The following is a 20,972-nucleotide window of genomic DNA, read 5'->3' as shown; positions in this document are numbered from 1 at the left end:
CTGATAGTATGCCTAGTATAATGTAACTAGATAATAACATGTGAATAAGACGGCCCAGGTTTAGTTTTATGTCATACACGTTGGGCCTGGGCCTGCAGTGACAACGGACTGTCATGTTTGCATCATTTTCAGACTTTATGAATCATATTCAAAATTCATCTATAACAACTCAAGCATGTAAATAAATTAAGATATTTTTTCTTTTAATTTGTAGAGACAAATTTCAATAGGAAAATGTAAGTATTTTAGGACTGTCTTTTTTTAAAAATAAGATGAGACGAGCCTTGCCAAATAAAACACAAATTGTGGGGCCCTCGATAAAAATTTAATTGATTACTTAAACTTCGGGATGGGCCGTTTAGCAAATTTCACGGCCTTCCCCAAAGTAATAAAGCGCTAATCGCTTTAGGCGCGATATAATAATAATACATTCTTAAACACGGGTACGCATTTATGCGACCCAAATCCAAATCCCAAAACATTGAATAAAAATACGTTCCGGATCGTGGATGCATTTTATGTGACGCAATCCAAAGACATGTTTTTTAAACGATGTTCACATTCTTTAAAAATATAATAATAAAAGCGGCCAAAGGATAAAATTTGCACATAAGTTTATAATACGTATTATATCAAATAATCAAGCCAAATATAACAGTTGAGCGACCGTGCTAGAACCACGGAATTCGGGAATGCCTAACACCTTCTCCCGGGTTAACAGAATTCCTTATCCGGATTTCTGGTTCGCGGACTGTAATACAGAGTCATTCTTTTCCTCGATTCGGGATTAAAATTGGTGACTTGGGACACCCTAAATCTCCCAAGTGGCGACTCTGAAATAAATAAATAAATCCCGTTTCGATTGTCCTTTAATTGGAAAAAACTCCCTTGTACCCTCTCGGGTACCCCCCGCGGGGGCGGAAAACGGTGGTGTGACAGCTCTGGCGACTCTGCTGGGGAATTTTCTATGAACCAGAACCACTGGTTCAGGGTTAGAAATTTGAGCTTAGATAAATTGTTATATTTGGCTTTATCTGATTTTTACATGTTTGAGCCTAATGTGCTAAATGCTGCTTTTACCGCTTTGATATTATTTGACTGTATATATAAACTGTGCCGAACCCTTCTCTCTTCACCTCCGGGGATGTGCTTACTGGTTGAGACTCCTTATTCTGTTAGTGTCATACCCTGAAATAAAAAAGAGGCTCGGACAAGTTACGAAGCCGGATGGCCTTTTGGTTCCCGGTAAGTTGCCCCCTCCTCGACTTGAGTTGTCCGCTCGGGTACACAGTCTAGAACACCGACTCAGGTCTTGAACATAAAATAACATGACTTCATGTCGGATCCCTAGTAGCAACGATTATTTGCATCATGTTGCATTTGACTTAGGGGACTCAACACAGGGGTTGGGTCTGTCTAGGGCTAGCAACCTGAAATGAAAAAAGACCATCTTGATGCATCCTATGTGCTACATGTTGCATTCCTTCAAGGGTAAAAGGGTCATTTGGCGGACCAATGATAATTGAGAGTGAATGAAAAGGAAAAAAAGGAAAAAGAGAGGGTGAAGTGCGAAGATAAAGCAAATAGGGCTCGGTTATGTTTTGTTACATTTTTATTTAAAAAATAAAAATAAAAAAAATGATGAAAAATTAAAAAAAAAAAAAAATTCTTTGCACTTTTTATCATTTTTGAAAAATCAAAAATAAAAAAAAGGAAAAAGAAAATCCAAAAGATTTTACATGTTTCATCACCTTTTAAGAAAAAGCAAAAGAAAAAAAATATGTTTTCTCTGAATTAGTTATTTTTTTATTCTCACCCGTATCCAATCTGCCCGAACTACGCGGGTTTGATTCTCACCGGATGTGAGATACGTAGGCAACCCTCATCGGGTTCAACCCCCCTTTTTCTAAAATAGGCAAAAAAAATATATATATATATGTCAAAATTTTAATTTTGTCATGAATAAGTCGGGTGATGCTGTTTTGTCAAAATAGCCGAATGTTCCCGAAAGGGACGCCGGAGGGCTGACTTTGCATAAACAGCCACTTTTCGGGTCATGTTTAAGATTTGGTCTAGTGGACCCCCACAACCTTAAAAATCTTCATCCCCGAGGCGTTGAAAGGCCGTGTTTGCAGTGTTGAGTTTTCTATTTTTGAAAAATGATAAAAAGAGTCATAAATAAGTTGGGTGATGCTGTTTGGTCAAAAATAGCCGAATGTTCCCGAAAGGGACGCCGGAGGGCTGACTTTGCATAAACAACCACTTTTCGGGTCATGTTTAAGATTTGGTATAGTGGACCCCACAACCTTAAAAATCTTCGTCCCCGAGACGTTGAAAGGTCGTATTTGCAATATTGAATTTTCTATTTTGAAAAAAAAACGATAAAAAGAGTCATGAATAAGTCAGGTGATGTTGTTTTATCATAAATAGCCGAATGTTCCCGAAAGGGACGCCGGAAGGCTGACTTTGCATAAACAGCCACCTTTGGGTCATTTTTTTAGGGATTTTGGTCCAGTTGACCCACACAGCCTTAAAAATCTTCGTCCCCGAGGCGCTGAAGGGCCTGCAACACCAAGTTTTTATTGTAATTTGAAAAAAAAAACAAAGAGTCAGCGGTCAGGTGAATACCGTTTGGGCTTTTGGTCAAAGTAAGTCGAGCCAGCTTCGGTAGTGTCTTAAACCGTTCTTGCCGAAATAGCCTTAGAGTATCTCTCAATTGTCGAAAGGTTATTTTCGTAAAAGAATGGACAAGTTTGTAAAGTGTCATAAAATAATCCTCCTCGGCCTCAAAATTCATGTGAAATTTGGAAGGGGCCACGTTTGCAAAAATAATCGTTCGGTTGCATTTGTCAAACGGAGAAAGGAAGCTGGCCATTTGTTTTTGGAGTTTGTAAATCTTTTATTAGAATATGTGAGTTGTTTGATTTTCGAGTTTGTAGGTCATCTTCAAACCTTTGAAATCTAGTTTGTTTTAATATAAAAATTGAAAAAATGTTGTTTATCTTTTATTGGTCCGAACTACGCAAGGTCTGATTCATGCGGGGTCATGATACGTAGGCAATCTCCATAAGATTCGACCACAACAAAAAAATGAGAAAAAAAAGAATGAAAAAAAGAAAAAAAAAGAAAAAAAAATGAAGAAAAAAAAAATCGAAAAAAAGAAAAGAAAAAAAATGAAAAATGAAAAAAAAAAGAAGAGGAAAAGTTGTTATTAATAATGGGGACCGACGGAGTCCATTCTAACCTGTTTCGCTTTGAATCACAAAGAAAGTTAAGGTGGTTGTTTTGTGGTAAGCCGGAAATACAAGACCCAGAAGCACACTTTGCGGGGATCAGGCCTGATAACAGAAGCACTCGAATCCTATTGGGACTTGTTGACTAAAGTTGATGATATTAAAGTTGGCAATGGTCTGGGCAATACTGATGCGAAGCTCAGTGGCTGAGATGCCAGTTTTGATAAAATGGGAGGACGCTCCGTTCCTTGGTTAGCAGGAGAGAAGTTTTTGGTGGCTTATTTTGTTGTCATTTCTGTTGTCCGGATTATTCTTAGGGTTGTAATCCGAATATTGTCTTGTGTCAAACCTTCTTATCTTTCCAGTTTGTCATATCAGTTTGTTTAAGTTTTGTCAAGGCTGTGTTAGGATTTTATTATGGTTGTTTTGTTTGTTTTATTATTCAAACCATTTCGCCGGTAGTCTAATACAAAAGCCGGTCTTTTATTGTTTCCAGTCATCTTTTTGTTTAGTCCTTTTATCATTTTTGTTCAGCGCCGATTCTCGTGACATGACATGCGCATACAGTTTGGGCCTAATCTTAAAAGTTAATCATAAAACCCTCGGAAGGTGATCAAAGCATTTAAAGGAAATAAGAACGGTTTGAGATTATTTGAAGCCCGAGTCATGTGGAACTGGGGCAAGTAAAACTTAAAGAAAACCGTTAAATGCAAGATTCGCCAAATTGGCATGAGGGTCGTTCATGAGAGTGAGAGTGTCGCCCAGCAGTGCTTTAGAAATGACAAATGAAAAAGCAAGTGTTTAACATAATTGTCAAGTCCAGCACCATCGGAAGAGACTATAAATCTATGTTCAATTGTGTTGTTTGCACTTGGCATGTTTTGAAGACTGGAATGACGAAGGCATTTTGTTCTGCTACCTAAACACTTTATCCTTCGTTACCCCTTTTGAGCCTTATTTACTTCCTTCATACCCCTCGTTCGGAATCAATAGCAACGACTAGGAAATACGAGCCTGGAAGGTAAAGAAAAAAAAATCAACAAAAAACAAAAAAAAAAAGAAAAAAAGAAGAAGAGGAAAAATGCTAACAAAAAAAAGAAAGTCAAATGAAAAAAGAGGAATTGGGAACTACGTTTGACCTGATTCCTCAAAGAGGATACGTAGGCGCTTCACGGCTCGGTCATAGGGTGCATAATGGCCACAATGGTCATAGTGTACATGGTGTAATAAAAATAATAAAAAATAAGTAAATAACCCCCAAGCAAGAAACTAGGTCAAGGGTTGAGCTTGTGGTAAGCAAAATATGATTTCGAAGGTTGTAATTTTGAACCCCAAATTTGATTTGTTTTTTAGCCTTTAATACCCTTTCTTTCTAGCCTGTCCAAAAACCCACATTACGGTCCAAAGAAAGACCTTCTGACCAGTCTGCAAAAGATGCCAAGTCAGACAAATGAGAGTCTTACCGGCGAACATAACATTCTGTTCCACAGCAGAAAGGACTCTAATCTCCAGCAGAGAGAGTCATACCGGCAACACTCCAAATCCCCAGCTGGAAAGTGATACAAATGAGAGAGTCTTATCGGTGAAAATCTTTACGGACACCATAAGGCGACGCAAGCTGAGAGAAAAACCAAAATGAGAGAGACTTGATAGTGAAAACCCTTCGGGCATTACAAGTCGAATAAGATTGAGAATCAGATGGGGAATTGCCAATTGAAGGTCTTGAAAGACGATTAACGACGGAGGATAGGCCACATATGCATGTCATGACCATTAGAGTCGGTGTCTGCGTTTGATAGGTTTTTATTTATAGTTTCTTTTGTTACAGAGTCATCTTTTTCATTTGTCTTTTATTCTGTTCCCTTTTATCTTTTCCTTTCACAGAAAATTCCCCAGTAGAGTCTGTTTGGTTAGAACCAGCGGGAAATGATTTCAAAATAGGCCATCATCTATCCAATCATGCAAGATGAGATCTGACTAGTACATCCAAATGGTATAGTCAGCAAGGAACAAGCGCGAGGCCAGTGTCAAAAAAAGATATCCCCAGCAAAAGGGAATTGACAAAAGGATTGACGAGTGTCAAGAGGGATATCCTTGCCAAAACCAAGGTTATAAACCTCAAGGCCAAGGCCCATGAACAAAGTAAGGAAAGTAGTGAGCATGATTTGGGGAAATTCATACTAGACTAAAAGGTCGGGGAAATGCCAGTTTCCGAACTATGCCACAAAAGAAGAGGGATATCCTTAGCAGAAAGGGATTATCCCCAGCAAATAATATAATCCCCAACAAGTTGTGGAACACACAGCAAGGAAGGAGAAAGGGAAAACCATCCCAGTAGGAGTATCACAACCAACCACCACGTTTTAAAACTAACAAATTTTGTTTGATTTGAAACAGGTAAAGGAAATGGCATTGATGCCAGAAATGCATGCCACAAGGGATATCATCAAACTGGGGCAAAAAATTTTCCTTCCATTTAGAAAATTTTCTGGAAGTCAGGTACCCATTTGGGGAAAAATAAAGATAACAAGGGAAGTGATCTCTGAACCAGTGTTGCCCCCAACGTAATAAGTTTCAATGGAGGAAGTTGTTCCCCAGCAGACAGAACAAAGAGATGAAGCTTGTGCTCAGAAAAGCAAAAGGCCAGTATCATTCCCAACAACCTTTCGAAGAGTGAAGCACTAGTTCTGAAAGAATCAGAATCCCCCAGCAGTGTTATCCTCGACAGCGTTATCCCCAGCTGATAACATTCTATCCCCCCAACAGGTAAGTAAATAATTCCCCAACAGTGTTATCCCCAGCAGTTTCGAGGAGTCCAACACAAGTTTGGTGAAAATCGGTATCCTCAGCGGTTCCTTTCGGGGAAAGGCAAAACGAGTCTCAAGAGAGTTAATCTTTGAAGGAAGAAGCTATGTATAAAACAAAAACACCAAAAAAAAAAGAATAAAAAAAAGAAAAAAAAGGAAGCAGTTTGCAGAGGAATGAAACATCCTACTTAAAAGGAAGTAATTTTGGAAGGAGTAAGATAATATATTTACTCAACAGATTTATCCTCAGCAGTGTTATCCTTAGCAGGGTTACTCAGCAGTTCGCAGTGTTATCCCCAGTGGCTCATCGAGATGTAGAAGCATCATCGACAGAGTTTTGGGCAACCCAGAGTGGGTAAGGAAGAAAAGGAAAAGTCATCCCCATCAAAATAATCCCCAGCAGTTTCGCGGGAAGACAACACAGGTAAGTAAATAATTCAGGAAGAAGGAAATGGTTCACACATAGGAAACGCACTTCCTAAGTGAAGATTTCATTAATAGGAGAGGCATTTCCTCCTAAGTTTGTTTTACCCATAAGAGATGCATTTCCTCCTAAGTTTGTTTTGCCCATAGGAGAGGCATTTCCTCCTAAGTTTAGTTTCACCCATAGGAGAGGCATTTCCTCATAAGTTTAGTTTTTACCCATAGGAGAGGCATTTCCTCCTAAGTTTAGTTTCACCCATAGGAGAGACATTTCCTCCTAAGTTTAGTTTTTACCCATAGGAGAGGCATTTCCTCCTAAGTTTAGTTCACCCATAGGAGAGGCATTTCCTCCTAAGTTTAGTTTCATTCATAGGAGATGCATTTCCTCCTAAAGTTTAGTTTCACCTATAGGAGATGCATTTCCTCCTAAGTTTGTTTCACCCATAGGAGATGCATTTCCTCTTAAGTTTGTTTTAGTTTCACCCATAGGAGATGCATTTCCTCCTAAGTTGTTGTTGAACCAATAGGAGAGGCATTTCCTCCTAAGTTTAGTTTAACTCATAGGAGATACATTTACTCCTAAGTTTGTTTTTACCCATATGAGATGCATTTCCTCCTAAGTTGTTGTTGAAAGCAGGAGTCCGCCTGGAAAATAGAGACATTCAATTTCAAATTTAGCAATCAGGAGTCCGCCTGGAGAATAGAGACATTCAATTTTAAATTTAGCAATCAGGAGTCCGCCTGGAGAACAGAGACATACTTTTCAAGTCTGATGTCAGGAGTCCGCCTGAAGAACGGAGACACACAGTTCAAGTATTGGTTGAAGTCAGGAGCCCCCCTGAATAACAGAATGGTGATTTATTGGTTGAAGTCAGGAGCCCGCCTGAAGAGAGGAAAGGCGTTTTCAAGTCTGATGTCAGGAGTCCGCCTGAAGAACGGAGAGACACAGTTCAAGTATTGGTGGAAGTCAGGAGCCCCCCTGAATAACAGAATAGCGATTTATTGGTTGAAGTCAGGAGCCCGCCTGAAGAGAGGAATGACGTTTATTTTTAAAGTTGTTGTTGAAGTTGGGAGCCCGCCCATAGAATAGAGGCATACATTTCAGTCTTTTTATTCCAAGTGTTGAAGTTGGGAGCCCGCCCATAGAACAGAGGCATACATTTCAGTCTTTTTATTCCAAGTGTTGAAGTTAGGAGCCCGCCCATAGAACAGAGGCATACATTTCAGTCTTTTCATTTCAAGTGTTGAAGTTGGGAGCCCGCCCATAGAACAGAGGCAAACATTTCAGTCTTTTCATTTCAAGTGTTGAAGTTGGGAGCCCGCCCATAGAACAGAGGCATACATTTCAGTCTTTTTATTCCAAGTGTTGAAGTTGGGAGCCCGCCCATAGAACAGAGGCATACATTTCAGTCTTTTCATTTGAAGTGTTGAAGTTGGGAGCCCGCCCATAGAACAGAGGCATACATTTCAGTCTTTACATTTCAAGAGTTGAAGTTGGGAGCCCGCCCAGATAACAGAGGCATACATTTCAGTTTTTCATTACAAGTATTGAAGTTGGGAGCCCGCCCATATAACAGAGGCATACATTTCAGGATCAAGTCAGAGGACAATAAAACAGAGGGTTACAATAGGAATCCCCAGCAGGAAACAATAAAAATCCCCAGCACCGGGAAGCAGAAGGTTGCAACAAGAGGTCCCAGCACAAACTCAAGTGCATGTGTCAAAAGGAAGAAAAGCATCGGAAGAAAAGCACTGGAAGAAACGCAAGCAGACAAGAAAGCAAGGCAACAAGAACAAATTGCAGTCTAGCCTAGCTTCTTGTTTTCTTTTAAGCATGGTGTAACAAGGAGATCGGTAAGCAGTGGTAATAGCATGCAACAACAGTAACAATGCAGTCTCACGGTAGTCCCAGCTACCAAAACTTCCCGAACTACATTGACCTGATTCCTGTTTAGCCCAGGATATGTAGGAAACCTTTGAAGCAAAGGTTCGGTCAAATCTTTTTTTAAAAAATGCTTCACACGGAGTACTCAGATGGACAAAAATCGCTCGCTTTATCTTTGCACGAAAACTCTTCGTGTCTTCGGGCAAAGAGGGGCAGCTGTAAGCACGTGATTTTTGCCCTATATGAGAATTACACCCAAAAAATTCAAAAAATAAAATAATTTTCCTTGGTGTGCAATTTTGTGATATTTTGTGATATTTTGAATAATTATTTGTATTTGTCTGTGCATGTTTATTTGCTAAATAATAAAAAATACAAAAATATGTCGCATTTTGCATGTAGGATTTAATTCTACAATTTGTTAGTAATTAAGTTTTTTTACAAAAAAATAAAAATTTACAAAAATAGGCATCGTTTGCATTTTTAGCATTTAATGTCCAAATATACAATTTTATGCTTAATTACTACTTAATTGTGCGTTAATTGTTATTTGGAGTTAATTTGCGCTTTTATAACTTAATTTAGTTCTTAATAATAATTTAAGTATTTTTATAATTTAGTTTTAGAGAAATAAAAGAAGAAAAGAGAGCGAAAATATAAAGAAAGTCCGAATTGGGCCTCTTCTTCGATTTCAAGCCACAGGCCCAAAAATTGGCCCAATCTTCCCAAACGACCCAGTCCATTTCGAACTGGGTCGACCCAGCCCATAACCCAACACCCCTATTATCTTACAAACAACACAAAACAAAAAAAAAAGAAGAAGAAAACCCTAAAAAATACTAACCCATCCGCCACCCCCCTCTCTCTCTTTCTCTCTTCTCCTTCACCATCTTCAAGCTCCATCCATGGCTGCCCTACCCCCAACGACCACCCCCTCCAGCCCTTCCCCCTCACCCCGTCACACTCACACACACACGCAAAACTCCTTCATCTTCTTTCTTCAATAAGAAAAAAATGCAGCCAACCCTCCGTCGAACCCCGTCGCGCTGTTGCATCGTCTGCTTCTTCGTAGTTGCTGCTGCATCGTCTGCTTCTTCTACTGTTGCTGCCCGCTGCTGCATCTTCTCCTTCTTCTACTGCTGCTGCCCGTCGAGCAGCTGATTCAAAACCACCTCGTCGTCGCTGGACAGAAAACCAATGAGCAACATGAGGTGAAGAAGAAGAAGCAACAGTCTTGGAGATGTTGCTGTCCGCCACTGCTGCGTTTTGCTGCTGCCCACTACTGCTCCGTCATGCTGCTGCTTGCTTTTGCTACGACCAGCTATGGACGAGCTTCATCGAGCTCGAACTCGAGCTCCCATGGCTGCCGCTGCGTCTTCGTCTCTATTCGCGCTGCTGCTACTATGTCGCGCTGCTGCCTGCTCCGACGTGTTGCTGCTGCTGTTCCATCGTGTTGAGCTGTTGCTCCTGGAACTGCTACTGTAGCTGCTGCGTCGTCTTCAAAAGACGCCATACGACCATCTTCTTCGATCGTCGTTTCGATCCGGTTAGTGGGTTTAAGATTTGGGTTTAACATTCTTGTCTTGTTCATCGTTGAATTAATTTTTTTTAGTTTGTTCATGTGTTTTGTTGGTTTAATTTTCAGATTCAAATGAAAATTTAATTAATTGTTTTTCATTTTGTTTCATGTTAATTTTATTTATTTTTGTAAAAAGGAATTGTTAGTTTAGTTTTAATATAGAAAGGTATTAGTTTAAATCGTTCAAATCCGTTGTTTGTTGTTAATATAGATTTAGTTAGTGTTCATCTTGTTTGAAGTTCGTTTTTAATTTAGTAATATAATGAGAAGTTATGTTTTGGTTTTAATTTTTGGATCATGCATCTTTGTTATAAGTTTTGTTGGATTTAATTTAAGAAAGATTAGTTGATTATTTGAATATTAGTGATTTGAATATGTTTATTTGTTTTGTTTAAGTTTAATTCGAAGTTTGAACAAAGTTTGTTTGTTATTGTTATTGAATATTTTCATTCATGTTCATACTTTGTTTGGTTGATCTTGAATCCGAAATTTGTATAGTTTGATTTCTTGTTTATCATTTATGATTATTTATTGAATTTGTCTCATAATCTTGTTTAAGTTTAGTATAGGAATTGTTGGTTGTAATGTTGTTAGGGTTGATTTTAAGTTCAATATTATTGAATTTAGAAATCTGAATATACTTGTTTGTTGTTGTTGTTGTTGAATCGGAAAATAGGTTTGTTTGTTGCTAAAATATTGTTCAATCAAATTTTAGTTGTTCTTTGTTGTTCAATTTGTGTTCATGTGATTTGTTGTTGAAATATTGAAGAAATCATGTTCATGTGATTCGTTGTTTGAACATTGTTAGAAATTGATCATATTGTCTATATTTTGGTTAAGTTTGATTAATTGATTTGTTATAGCTGATGGGGTAATTTGGTAAATCGCAGTACGTTTGGGGGTAAAATAGTAATTGCAATAAGGTCGGAGGGGTAGTTTAGGAATTGTACATTTTTGTAATTTTTTATGTGAAGCATGGGTGACAAAATGAAATGGGGTGGGTTGTGATATAGTTATTTAATATAAAGGGGGGACAAGACAAATTTTAGTGTGGGGGAATCTTGTATTTGTTTATGTTAGGCATGGGGGACAAAATATAATGGGGTGGTGTGATATATTTATTTAATGTAATGGGGATGAGTGGGAAGATAATGGGTTTGGTAGAGAAAGGGATTGATTTTAATTGATTAAAGGGTTGGGATTATATATAGGAAGTCTTGAAAGACACATGAAAAGACGGAAGGGAAGAAGAGAAAAAACGAAATCTGAAAAAGAAGAACAGAATACAGATAGAAAAAAAAATCTGACAGAAAGAGAATAAGAGAGAGAAAAAAGGGCTGAACATTTACGAGAGAGAAAATTCCGAAAAAATATTTAAACTTTCAAAATAAAAAAAAACTAAAAAAAAATCTTCTGCTTTCTTTCATTGTTTGAAATCAGAATTAATTGTTGTTCATAAAAGTTGGAAGCATTTGTTTTGGGATTACTACTCCACCGGTCTGTTACTGGGTTGTTACTGTTGCTGGGTTGTTGTTGCTGTGTTGTACTGTTATTACTGCTGCTGATTCTCATCTTCATTTTCTTTTGCTTCCAATATCAGGTACACATCTGACACGCTGGTTATTGTAATCCGAATATGAAGCATGAATACGAAAAATGAGGAGTTGAAATTCTGAATTAGCTTTAATTATATTCTGAATTTTATTTGTATGTATAATTTATTTAGTTTGCAAAAAATCAGAATCGTGTAGCTATTTAATACATATAGTGGAACATCCGACGATAGCTTAACGATTGAACTATCTACATATTGCCAAAAATAAATAAATGGTGTAGTAACTCCGTCAAGTAAAAAAAATCAAACGAATAGGCCATCTAGTAGGAACTTGGTAAAAATATTGTTTAGTTAAAAAATATTGGTTAATTTCAGCATGTAAATGGTCTAGGATTAAAATTAGATTGCTAAGTTTTTTTTAATTTGACAAACTGATAGTATGCCTAGTATAATGTAACTAGGTAATAACATGTGAATAAGACGGCCCAGGTTTAGTTTTATGTCATACACGTTGGGCCTGGGCCTGCAGTGACAACGGACTGTCATGTTTGCATCATTTTCAGATTTTATGAATCATATTCAAAATTCATCTATAACAACTCAAGCATGTAAATAAATTAAGATATTTTTTCTTTTATTTTGTAGAGACAAATTTCAATAGGAAAATGTAAGTATTTTAGGACTGTCTTTTTTTAAAAATAAGATGAGACGAGCCTTGCCAAATAAAACACAAATTGTGGGGCCCTCATAAAATTTTAATTGATTACTTAAACTTCGGGATGGGCCGTTTAGCAAATTTCACGGCCTTCCCCAAAGTAATAAAGCGCTAATCGCTTTAGGCGCGATATAATAATAATACATTCTTAAACACGGGTACGCATTTATGCGACCCAAATCCAAATCCCAAAACATTGAATAAAAATACGTTCCGGATCGTGGATGCATTTTATGTGACGCAATCCAAAGACATGTTTTTTAAACGATGTTCACATTCTTTAAAAATATAATAATAAAAGCGGCCAAAGGATAAAATTTGCACATAAGTTTATAATACGTATTATATCAAATAATCAAGCCAAATATAACAGTTGAGCGACCGTGCTAGAACCACGGAATTCGGGAATGCCTAACACCTTCTCCCGGGTTAACAGAATTCCTTATCCGGATTTCTGGTTCGCGGACTGTAATACAGAGTCATTCTTTTCCTCGATTCGGCGTTAAAATTGGTGACTTGGGACACCCTAAATCCCCCAAGTGACGACTCTGAAATAAATAAATAAATCCCGTTTCGATTGTCCTTTAATTGGAAAAACTCCCCTGTACCCCCCCCGCGGGGGCGGAAAACGGTGGTGTGACATGGGGTACACGCACGACGCTCGTGTTTAACCAAAAAGTAGAACTTCGATCAAAGCTTTAATTTAGAAGAACTCGGGTTACTGATAATCAGAAATGAATAAGAGAAAATTGATTTTGCTAATAATAAGATAGACAGAAGAAAACAAAGTAAACCAGTATATTCAGATGATTTTTCGTGTCCTTACAAATGATCCATTCTCTCCTTTTTATAGCTATCTCAAAGATATACGTTTTGCCTTTGTCATAATAAGGCCATTATAGACAATTAAAGGCATTAAATGCTACGTTATATAATCATTGTAATTTAATACAGATTCTCTAACGTTTTTAGTATTTAATGCTTATTAAATACTGTATCTGTACTCTCTTGTGCTGTCAGATTCATTCTCCTTAATTTTTGGGTATAAATAGGTACGAGCATTGAGTCTTTTGAATAACTACTTGTGCCTCTACTTGTACCTCTGCTCGTATCTATTGCAACTCGTGCCTCTATGCCAATCATTACTCTTTGACCAGCTTTCGTGTCATGACACGTCATCTTCCAATCACTTCAATATTTAAACTCAATTTTCCCAATACAGATAGTCCCCCCACTTGCCATTTATTCATCAATTGAATATTTGGGAAGTGAATTTTATTAAAGCGGGAATATTTGCTGCCATTAATGCTACGATAGAATCGACGCTTCAATTGTAACTTCCATTTAATGGTTATCACACGTGGCACCCTTTTATTGGCTCTGCAACTTTGCAGCATTTTTTAAGTTTTTTTTACGGTTTCACCAATTACGAAGCGGCAGTTCTCATTATGACTTTTTCATCATTGCACCTTTTCCTTTGACGGTTGCTTCTTAGTATAAATATAGTTTTTTGCCTTTGTCGTTATCACATAAAGTTCTCTGAATATTCAATTCTTGAATTTTTGTTTGCTTCCTCCTCGTACTATCATGTCTTCATTAAACTCTAACCCTAGAAGAGTCCCCATAGTTGATAACTTTTCTCTTTCCCCTAGCAGAAGCAGAAGAGGAGGTAGACTTCGTAATTTAGGGTCTTCATCCATACGGGATTCTTCTCTTCCTTCATCTAGTTTCAGCCCTTCTTTTAGAACCAGAGGTTCTTTTTCTCAAAGATCTTCTTCTAGAGGTAAGGAATACTCTGAACCTGTTCGTGAACCTACAGTAGAAGAAATAGTTCCTGCGAAACTATCTTTCTATAATGATAGAGAGTCCCTTAGAAACCAAGTGTCCTCTTTATATCGTGCTGATATCTATCCAACTCACATCACAGAGGGTCTGATTTCTTTAGTTCGTAAAGACTGTCATTGGAGTCATGACTTCCCTATCATAGTTCCCAACGCGAATCAAAGAATCACCTCCTATTTAGTTGGATTTTCCTTTGTTTTGTACGTATCCTTTTACATTAGGATTCAAACCTGCTATTGATCCTGTTATTCTCGAATTTTGTCATTTTTCGATGTTTGTTTAAGTCAAATTGGCCCTATGGTATGGACGACTGTTGCCTGTTTGAGGCATTTGACTAACATGGCCTGTGTGCCTTTCACTTTTGCCCATTTAATTCACCTTTACTCTCCCAGACTCTTTCGCCAAGTTTGTTTTACTTTAGTAGCAAGGAGAAAAAGAGTTCTGGTTAGTCCAGAAGATGACAGAGACTGTGGCTGGTATGCCAGGTTTGTTGCTGCCTCCATTGTTGGTTTAGTGGGTGATGAAAATGTTCTCTTCCCCGAGAAGTGAAATTTTGCACGTGAGTTTTCTTTTTAATAACTTTCTCGTACCTTTTTCTTCAATTTTGATGATCATTATTCTAATTTTCCTTTTCTTTTCCAGCAACCACGAGAATTGTTGACGAAATTCCCAATTTCCGTGGTTGGGTAGGAAAGTTGTTAAATACAGCCCCAATGGAGGGTAGATCTTGGAAGAATTTTTCCCAACGATTTGGCTGGAAAGTGAAAACTCATGGTAAGAGTTTGAATTTTATTTTTTATTTAACTCTTTATTATTTTTCCCAGAACTTATTTTAATCCTTCTTTTTATCAGGATTTGCTATTCGAGGGATTAGTGTCGAGGCGGTCGTGGCTTCCCGTATTTCTTTGGAAAGAGCCCAAGAGATAATCTTGGGTTCTTTATCGAAAAAGAAAGCTGATAGTGACCAAAAATCTGAAGAAGAGGAAGATGGGGGTTCCTTGGTAAAAAGGCCACGAGATCGTAGGCGAATCATTTCTGATGATGAAGCATCCCCCCTCGTTCTGTTCCTCTTACCGAGTCTATTGAAGCCCTGGTGACGATCCCTGATGATGAAGTTCCTTTGCTGCTCATGATTCAGTTGAGCAACTTTTTAACCGCGGGTTTGGTGGTAAACATTTAGGTCGATTTCTGATGAAGCACCTATTGCTTCTTTTTCTACTCCCATTCCTGTGATTCCTCCTTTGCCAGTCGTGGCTGTTACCATTCCTCCCCAGGCTATTATGACTGCTTCCACAGTTCCTCTCTCAACTACTCCTCCTTCAACTACTCCTTACACAGAGGTTGGTTCTTCAAGTAGGAGTGGTGCTATGAGGCGAGTTACCATTGAAGTCCCCGCTGAAGGTAACCTTTTAAGGAAATCAGGTCAAGCTGACGTATGGCTAAAACCTTTGATTGGTCCAGTTGAGAGAGCTAAGCTTGATAACCATAGTTATGTGACCTTGATGAATGATATAGTGCATGCTTCTTTAAAGGTATTCCTTTTTCAAGCTTTACTTTGTCATTTTTCTATCTTCAGGATTCTCATTTTTTCACCTATTGTTTTTAGGTCAATCTAATTGGTACGGAGACGATAAAAAGGGTTATCCTCTCAGAGCAATTAGTTCGTGACTACCAAGTGGAGGCGGATAATTGGAAGGAACAGTGTGAAAGTCTTTAGATCGACGTGGAAACATTAGAAGAAAGTAAATTTACCTTAGAGCAATAGGTACGGGCTTTGACTTTAGAGTTGACAGATGAAAAAGCTTCTTTAAATCAAGCAGATAAGGAAAAGACTCGTCTGGAAACCTTTTTTTCCGAGCAACTTTCCAAGGCAAGTGAAGAAATCAGAGAGTTGAAGGCTCTCTTGGGTGAAAAAGATGCATATGCTGGTGAACTCGTGTAGAATTTGACTCAAACTCAAGAAGACCTCCGGGTATCTTCTGATAAGGTTTGTTCTTCAGAAAATTCCCACGCTTCTCTTCAAGCTTCTTATGAATCTGCTTGGCTGAAAATGAAAAGTTAAGAAATAAAATTGCTGACTGGGAAAGAGATTACGAGATCCCTGAAGATAAAACCGCCATTGAAGTGAGTTGGGCGTTTTTAAATTCTCGCCATGATACCCTCGTTGAAGTTAGCCAGGAGAATTTTAACTTGGAATCTGAGTTAGCCAAGATCAAAGAGACTATTGATAAGACTCAGCAGAACCAAAATTTTTCTTCTTCCGTGGCTGAAGTTTCTGAAAATTTTGAAGATGATTCGGGTATCCCCACTCCTTCAAGTCAAGTTGAGCCTGCTGTTGTTGATGTCCCTGCTTCAGTTCCTTCATCTTCTCAGTAAAAAGTTTATGTTGTTTGAATTCCATTGTGTGTGTTTTTCTTTTAGTGGTATGTGATTGTGACCCTTGGTCTTTTAAGGGTTTGTTGAAAATGTTAAGTCCCCAGACCTTTTATGGGGCGCTTTGTATAAACAACTTTTGGTTTATGACTAAGTTCATACTTAGTCTAAACTTTTTAATATTAAGAAGTTTTCGTTGATGTTTGAACTTTTGTTTTGTTTATTCTTGCCTTTATTTTTAAGGACTTACTGAATAACTTGCATTTTTATTCTTCAAAAATGCTTCTGTTAACTTTATGAATACTTGAATTAATCATGGATTTTATAAAAGAGGACCCTTTTATATTCGACACTTAATGAAGAAGACGTCTCAACTTCATAATGGTGTTAATGTACGACAACGAGTTTTTATTTCAACTTTTGTCAAGTTTTGAATAACACTTTACATGTATTTGAATTACTTCTATAACTTTCTCGCAACTGTTTTCCTTATAACAGATTTCAAAAAAGAAAATGAACACAAGGTTTTTCCTTATAACCCGTTTCAGTACATTGCCTTTACCCTAACTATGATAAGGTTTGGCCTTAGCTCGTGACTTTACTCTGTACTTGACTCATTCAATGAATGAATTTCTCAGTCTTGAACTTTGATTATTTCCCAATCTTCTTTGCCTTTTTTATACACATGTCTATGTATATTATATAGTCCTCCAAGTGTTGAGCTTTGAAGTATGAAGTCTCGAACACTTGATTGTTCCTCTCATTTGGTCCTTTCCTTGAAAAGGAAAAACACATCGGACTCAGAGGTGCGATTATAGATGAAGACTGCTTAACCCGTCTGAATATCTATCAGAATAGTTGTAACCCTAGACCGGGAATTTTAATTTATTCCACGTGCCTTGCAGGTCGTGACTCATCATTTAGTACGGGCTAGCTTTTTGCCTATCATCTTAAATCGTTAGTAAACTTTTAACAATTCAAAAATAAAATTTTAAAATATGGATACCTATCCGTGGGTATTCCGTAGAAATAGTATCTCTTCAGGTGAACGACATTCTAGTGTGAAGGTAGTATCTTGCCATCCATCGTTTCCAGCTCGTATGCTCCTTTTCCTGCGATACCATGAATCCTGTAGGGTCCTTCCCAGGTTGGACTCAATTTTCCCGCATTAGCCGCCTTCGTAGATTGAAAAACCTTTTTGAGCATAAAGTCCCCAATCTTGAAGTATCTTAGACGCGCTTTTCGATTGTAGTATCATTCCATGACCTGCTTTTGTGTTGCCATTCTTATTAATGCAACTTCCCTTTTTCCTTCAGGTAGATCAAAGTTTATGCGCATTTCTTCGTCATTGGATTCTTCTGACGCTTGTGTAAACCTCGTGATTGGCTCTCCTATCTCAACTGGAATTAAGGCTTCAGCTCCATAAACCAATGAGAATAGTGTTTCTCCCGTACTTGTTTTTGCTGTTGTGCAGTACGCCCATAAAATACCAGGTAGCAATTCTGACCAATTACCTTTGGATTCCTCCAAGCGCTTCTTTAAATTGTTGATAATGACTTTGTTTGTTGACTCAGCTTGTCCATTACCTACCGGATGATAAGGTGTGGATGTAATCCTTTTGATCTGCCAACTTTGAAAAAACTCTGTGATTTGTGCGCCTATAAATTGAGGGCCATTATCACACACGATTTCCTTTGGCACACCAAATCGACATATGATATTTTGCCAAATGAAATCTCTAACTTCGTTTTCTCGCACATGTTTGAATGCTCCTGCTTCCAACCATTTAGTAAAATAGTCAGTAATTACAAGCAAGAATTTTACCTGTCCTTTTGCTTGTGGTAGTGGACCCACGATATCCATCCCCCATTTCATAAATGGCCACGGTGCAATGACCGGATGTAACAACTCTGCAGGTCTATGCATGTTATTACCGTATCTTTGGCATTTATCACATTTAGCCACGAAATTTTCTGCTTCTTCTTCCATTTTAGACCAATAATAACCTGCCCTAATCATGGTTCTTACCAATGATCTTCCTCCGATGTGATTCCCACAATGCCCCTCGTATATTTCTCTCATTACATATTCCGCCTGAGAAGGCCTGAGGCACCTTGCTAAGGGACCACCGAAAATTTTTCGATAAAGATTTCCTTGCTTTAAACAATATCGAGCAGCCTTTTTCTGAAGCACGTGAGCTTTTTTCTTGTCTTCAGGACGGTTCCATACTGCAAAAAAGCAATAATCTCGTTCCTCCAATCCCATGTTAAGTTATTAAAATTTACCTCATTTTGTCTGGATCGAGTACTGAATGAAACAAATGAATTACGGAAGCATTTTCATTGCTTGCCACATCTACTGCAGATGCGAGATTAGCTAGGGCGTCCGCCTCGACATTTTCATCTCTTGGTATTTGCATAACTTTCCAGGTTTGGAATTGCCTGATCAGATCCCGGACCTTCTCTAAGTACTGCTGCATCCGTGCTTCCCTGGCCGTACAAGTCCCCAACATTTGATTAACTACGAGATGCGAATCGCTTTTGATTACAATTTGATTAATGCCGAGTTCTCGTGCTAGTTCTAAACCTGCAATCACAACTTCATACTCTGCCTCATTGTTAGTTATAGAATGCCATTTAATGGCTTGTCGAATGGTTTCACCCGTAGGTGGTACCAAAACAATTCCCAAGCCTGAACCCTTCACATTAGATGAACCATCAGTAAATAAGGTCCAAATTCTCGGATTAGATCCGTTGAACACTTGTAATTCTTTTTCTGCTTCCAATTGCATTCCTTGGCTAAAATCAGCCACAAAATCTGCTAACACTTGAGATTTTATCGCGGTTCTAGGCTGGTATATGATGTCATATTCACTTAATTCTATAGCCCATTTGGCTAATCTACCTGACAACTCATGCTTGTGTAATATATTGCGTAATGGATAAACAGTTACTACAACAATAGGGTGACATTGAAAATAAGGCCTTAATTTCTTAGATGCCATGATTAGTGCAAGTGCAAGCTTTTCCAATTGAGGATACCGCGTCTCCGCATCTAATAAAGATTTACTGACATAATAAATCGGAGATTGTTTACCTTGATCTTCACGAACTAACACAGCACTTACCGCTACTTCGGAGACAGCAAGGTAGATGAGCAATCTTTCCCCAACTTTTGGTTTTGCGAGCAACGGTAGATTTGATAAGTATGTCTTCAAATTTTTGAGTGCCTATTGACATTCCTCAGTCCATTCGAACTGATCTTGCTTTTTAAGAGTTGAAAAGAATTTAAAGCACTTTTCTGATAATTTGGAAATGAATCTCCCCAAGGCTGCAATTCTTCCTTTCAACCTCTGCACTTCCTTTTTACTTGTAAGCATGTCAGGGATCTCTTCAATGGCCTTAATCTATGCGGGATTCACTTCAATACCACAGTTAGAAACAAGAAAACCCCAAAACTTACCTGATGCAACACCGAATGCACATTTCTCAGGATTTAATTTCATATTAAATTTTCGCAAGATCTTAAACGTATCAGACAAGTGTGATATATAATCTCCTGAATGTTGAGTTTTAACGAGCATATTGTCTATACAGACCTCCATAGTCTTTCCCAAATGTTCTTGAAACATTTTGGTCACTAGTCTTTGATATGTTGCACCAGTATTTTTGAGACCAAAAGACATTACTTTATAACAGTAAGTCCCCCTGTCTGTTATAAATAAAGTTTTTTCTTTATCTATAGGATCCATTTTGATCTGGTTGTATCCTGAATACGCATCTAAAAAGCTTAACAATTCATGTCTTGCAGTAGCATCAATTAGTTGATCTATATGTGGTAATATAAAAGAATATTTAGGACAAGCTTTGTTAAGGTCTATGTAATCTACACAAACTCGCCATTTAGCATTCTTTTTCGGTACCACAACAGTATTGGCTAACCAATTAGGATACTTTACCTCGCGGATAGACCCAATTTTTAGTAATTTTTGGACCTCATCTTGAATCACCTGATTTTTGAAAGTTCCTTGCTTTCTCTTCTTTTGTTTGACTGGCGGATATGATGGGTCTTCATTTAATTTGTGAGTCATTACCTTCGGTGGTATCTCTGTCATATCAGAATGGGATCAAGCAAAACAATCCACGTTAGTTTTCAAAAATTCAATCAACTTACCTTTCAAGTCCTTGCTTAGATTGGACCCTACATAGACTTTCCTTTCAGGCCATTTTGTGGATAACACTATAGCCTCCAGTTCTTCAATTGTTGTTTTGATATTTTCGTTTTTCTCTGGTTCTTGAATGGCATCAGGACTTGAGTCCACATTTGTTTGCCCTTGTTCAGTTGAGGTTTGCATTGTGGTACCCTCAACTGGATTTTGTAACTGCTATTTTTCTTCATTTCTCATACTTGAATCTGCTACAGAGTTGACGCTCCTGGATGTTTGTTGATACCCACGGATTTGACATATTCCCCATGGTGATGGAAATTTAATTACTTGGTGTAAGGTCAACGGAAGGACATCCATCTCGTGGATCCATGGTCTCCCGAGAATCATATTGT

The 20,972-nt window shown here is 38.0% G+C and overlaps 1 protein-coding gene across 1 annotated transcript; it reads right to left on the bottom strand.

Annotated features, from left to right (window-relative positions):
* Positions 1 to 18,693: 18,693 nt before the first annotated feature.
* Positions 18,694 to 20,766, bottom strand: LOC138870224 (uncharacterized). Its single transcript, XM_070148017.1, has 3 exons — positions 20,586 to 20,766; positions 20,506 to 20,519; positions 18,694 to 19,623 (listed from the first exon to the last, which is right to left on the bottom strand). The coding sequence occupies exons 1-3, from the start codon at positions 20,764 to 20,766 to the stop codon at positions 18,694 to 18,696; spliced, it is 1,125 nt and encodes a 374-aa protein (XP_070004118.1).
* Between the last annotated feature and the right edge of the window lie 206 nt (positions 20,767 to 20,972).

Source organism: Nicotiana sylvestris, chromosome 6 (assembly GCF_000393655.2).
Source record: "Nicotiana sylvestris chromosome 6, ASM39365v2, whole genome shotgun sequence".
Classification (NCBI taxonomy): Eukaryota; Viridiplantae; Streptophyta; class Magnoliopsida; order Solanales; family Solanaceae; genus Nicotiana; species Nicotiana sylvestris.
The sequence above is the reverse complement of the archived record's forward strand: the minus strand, read 5'-3'. Positions and strand labels throughout refer to the sequence as shown.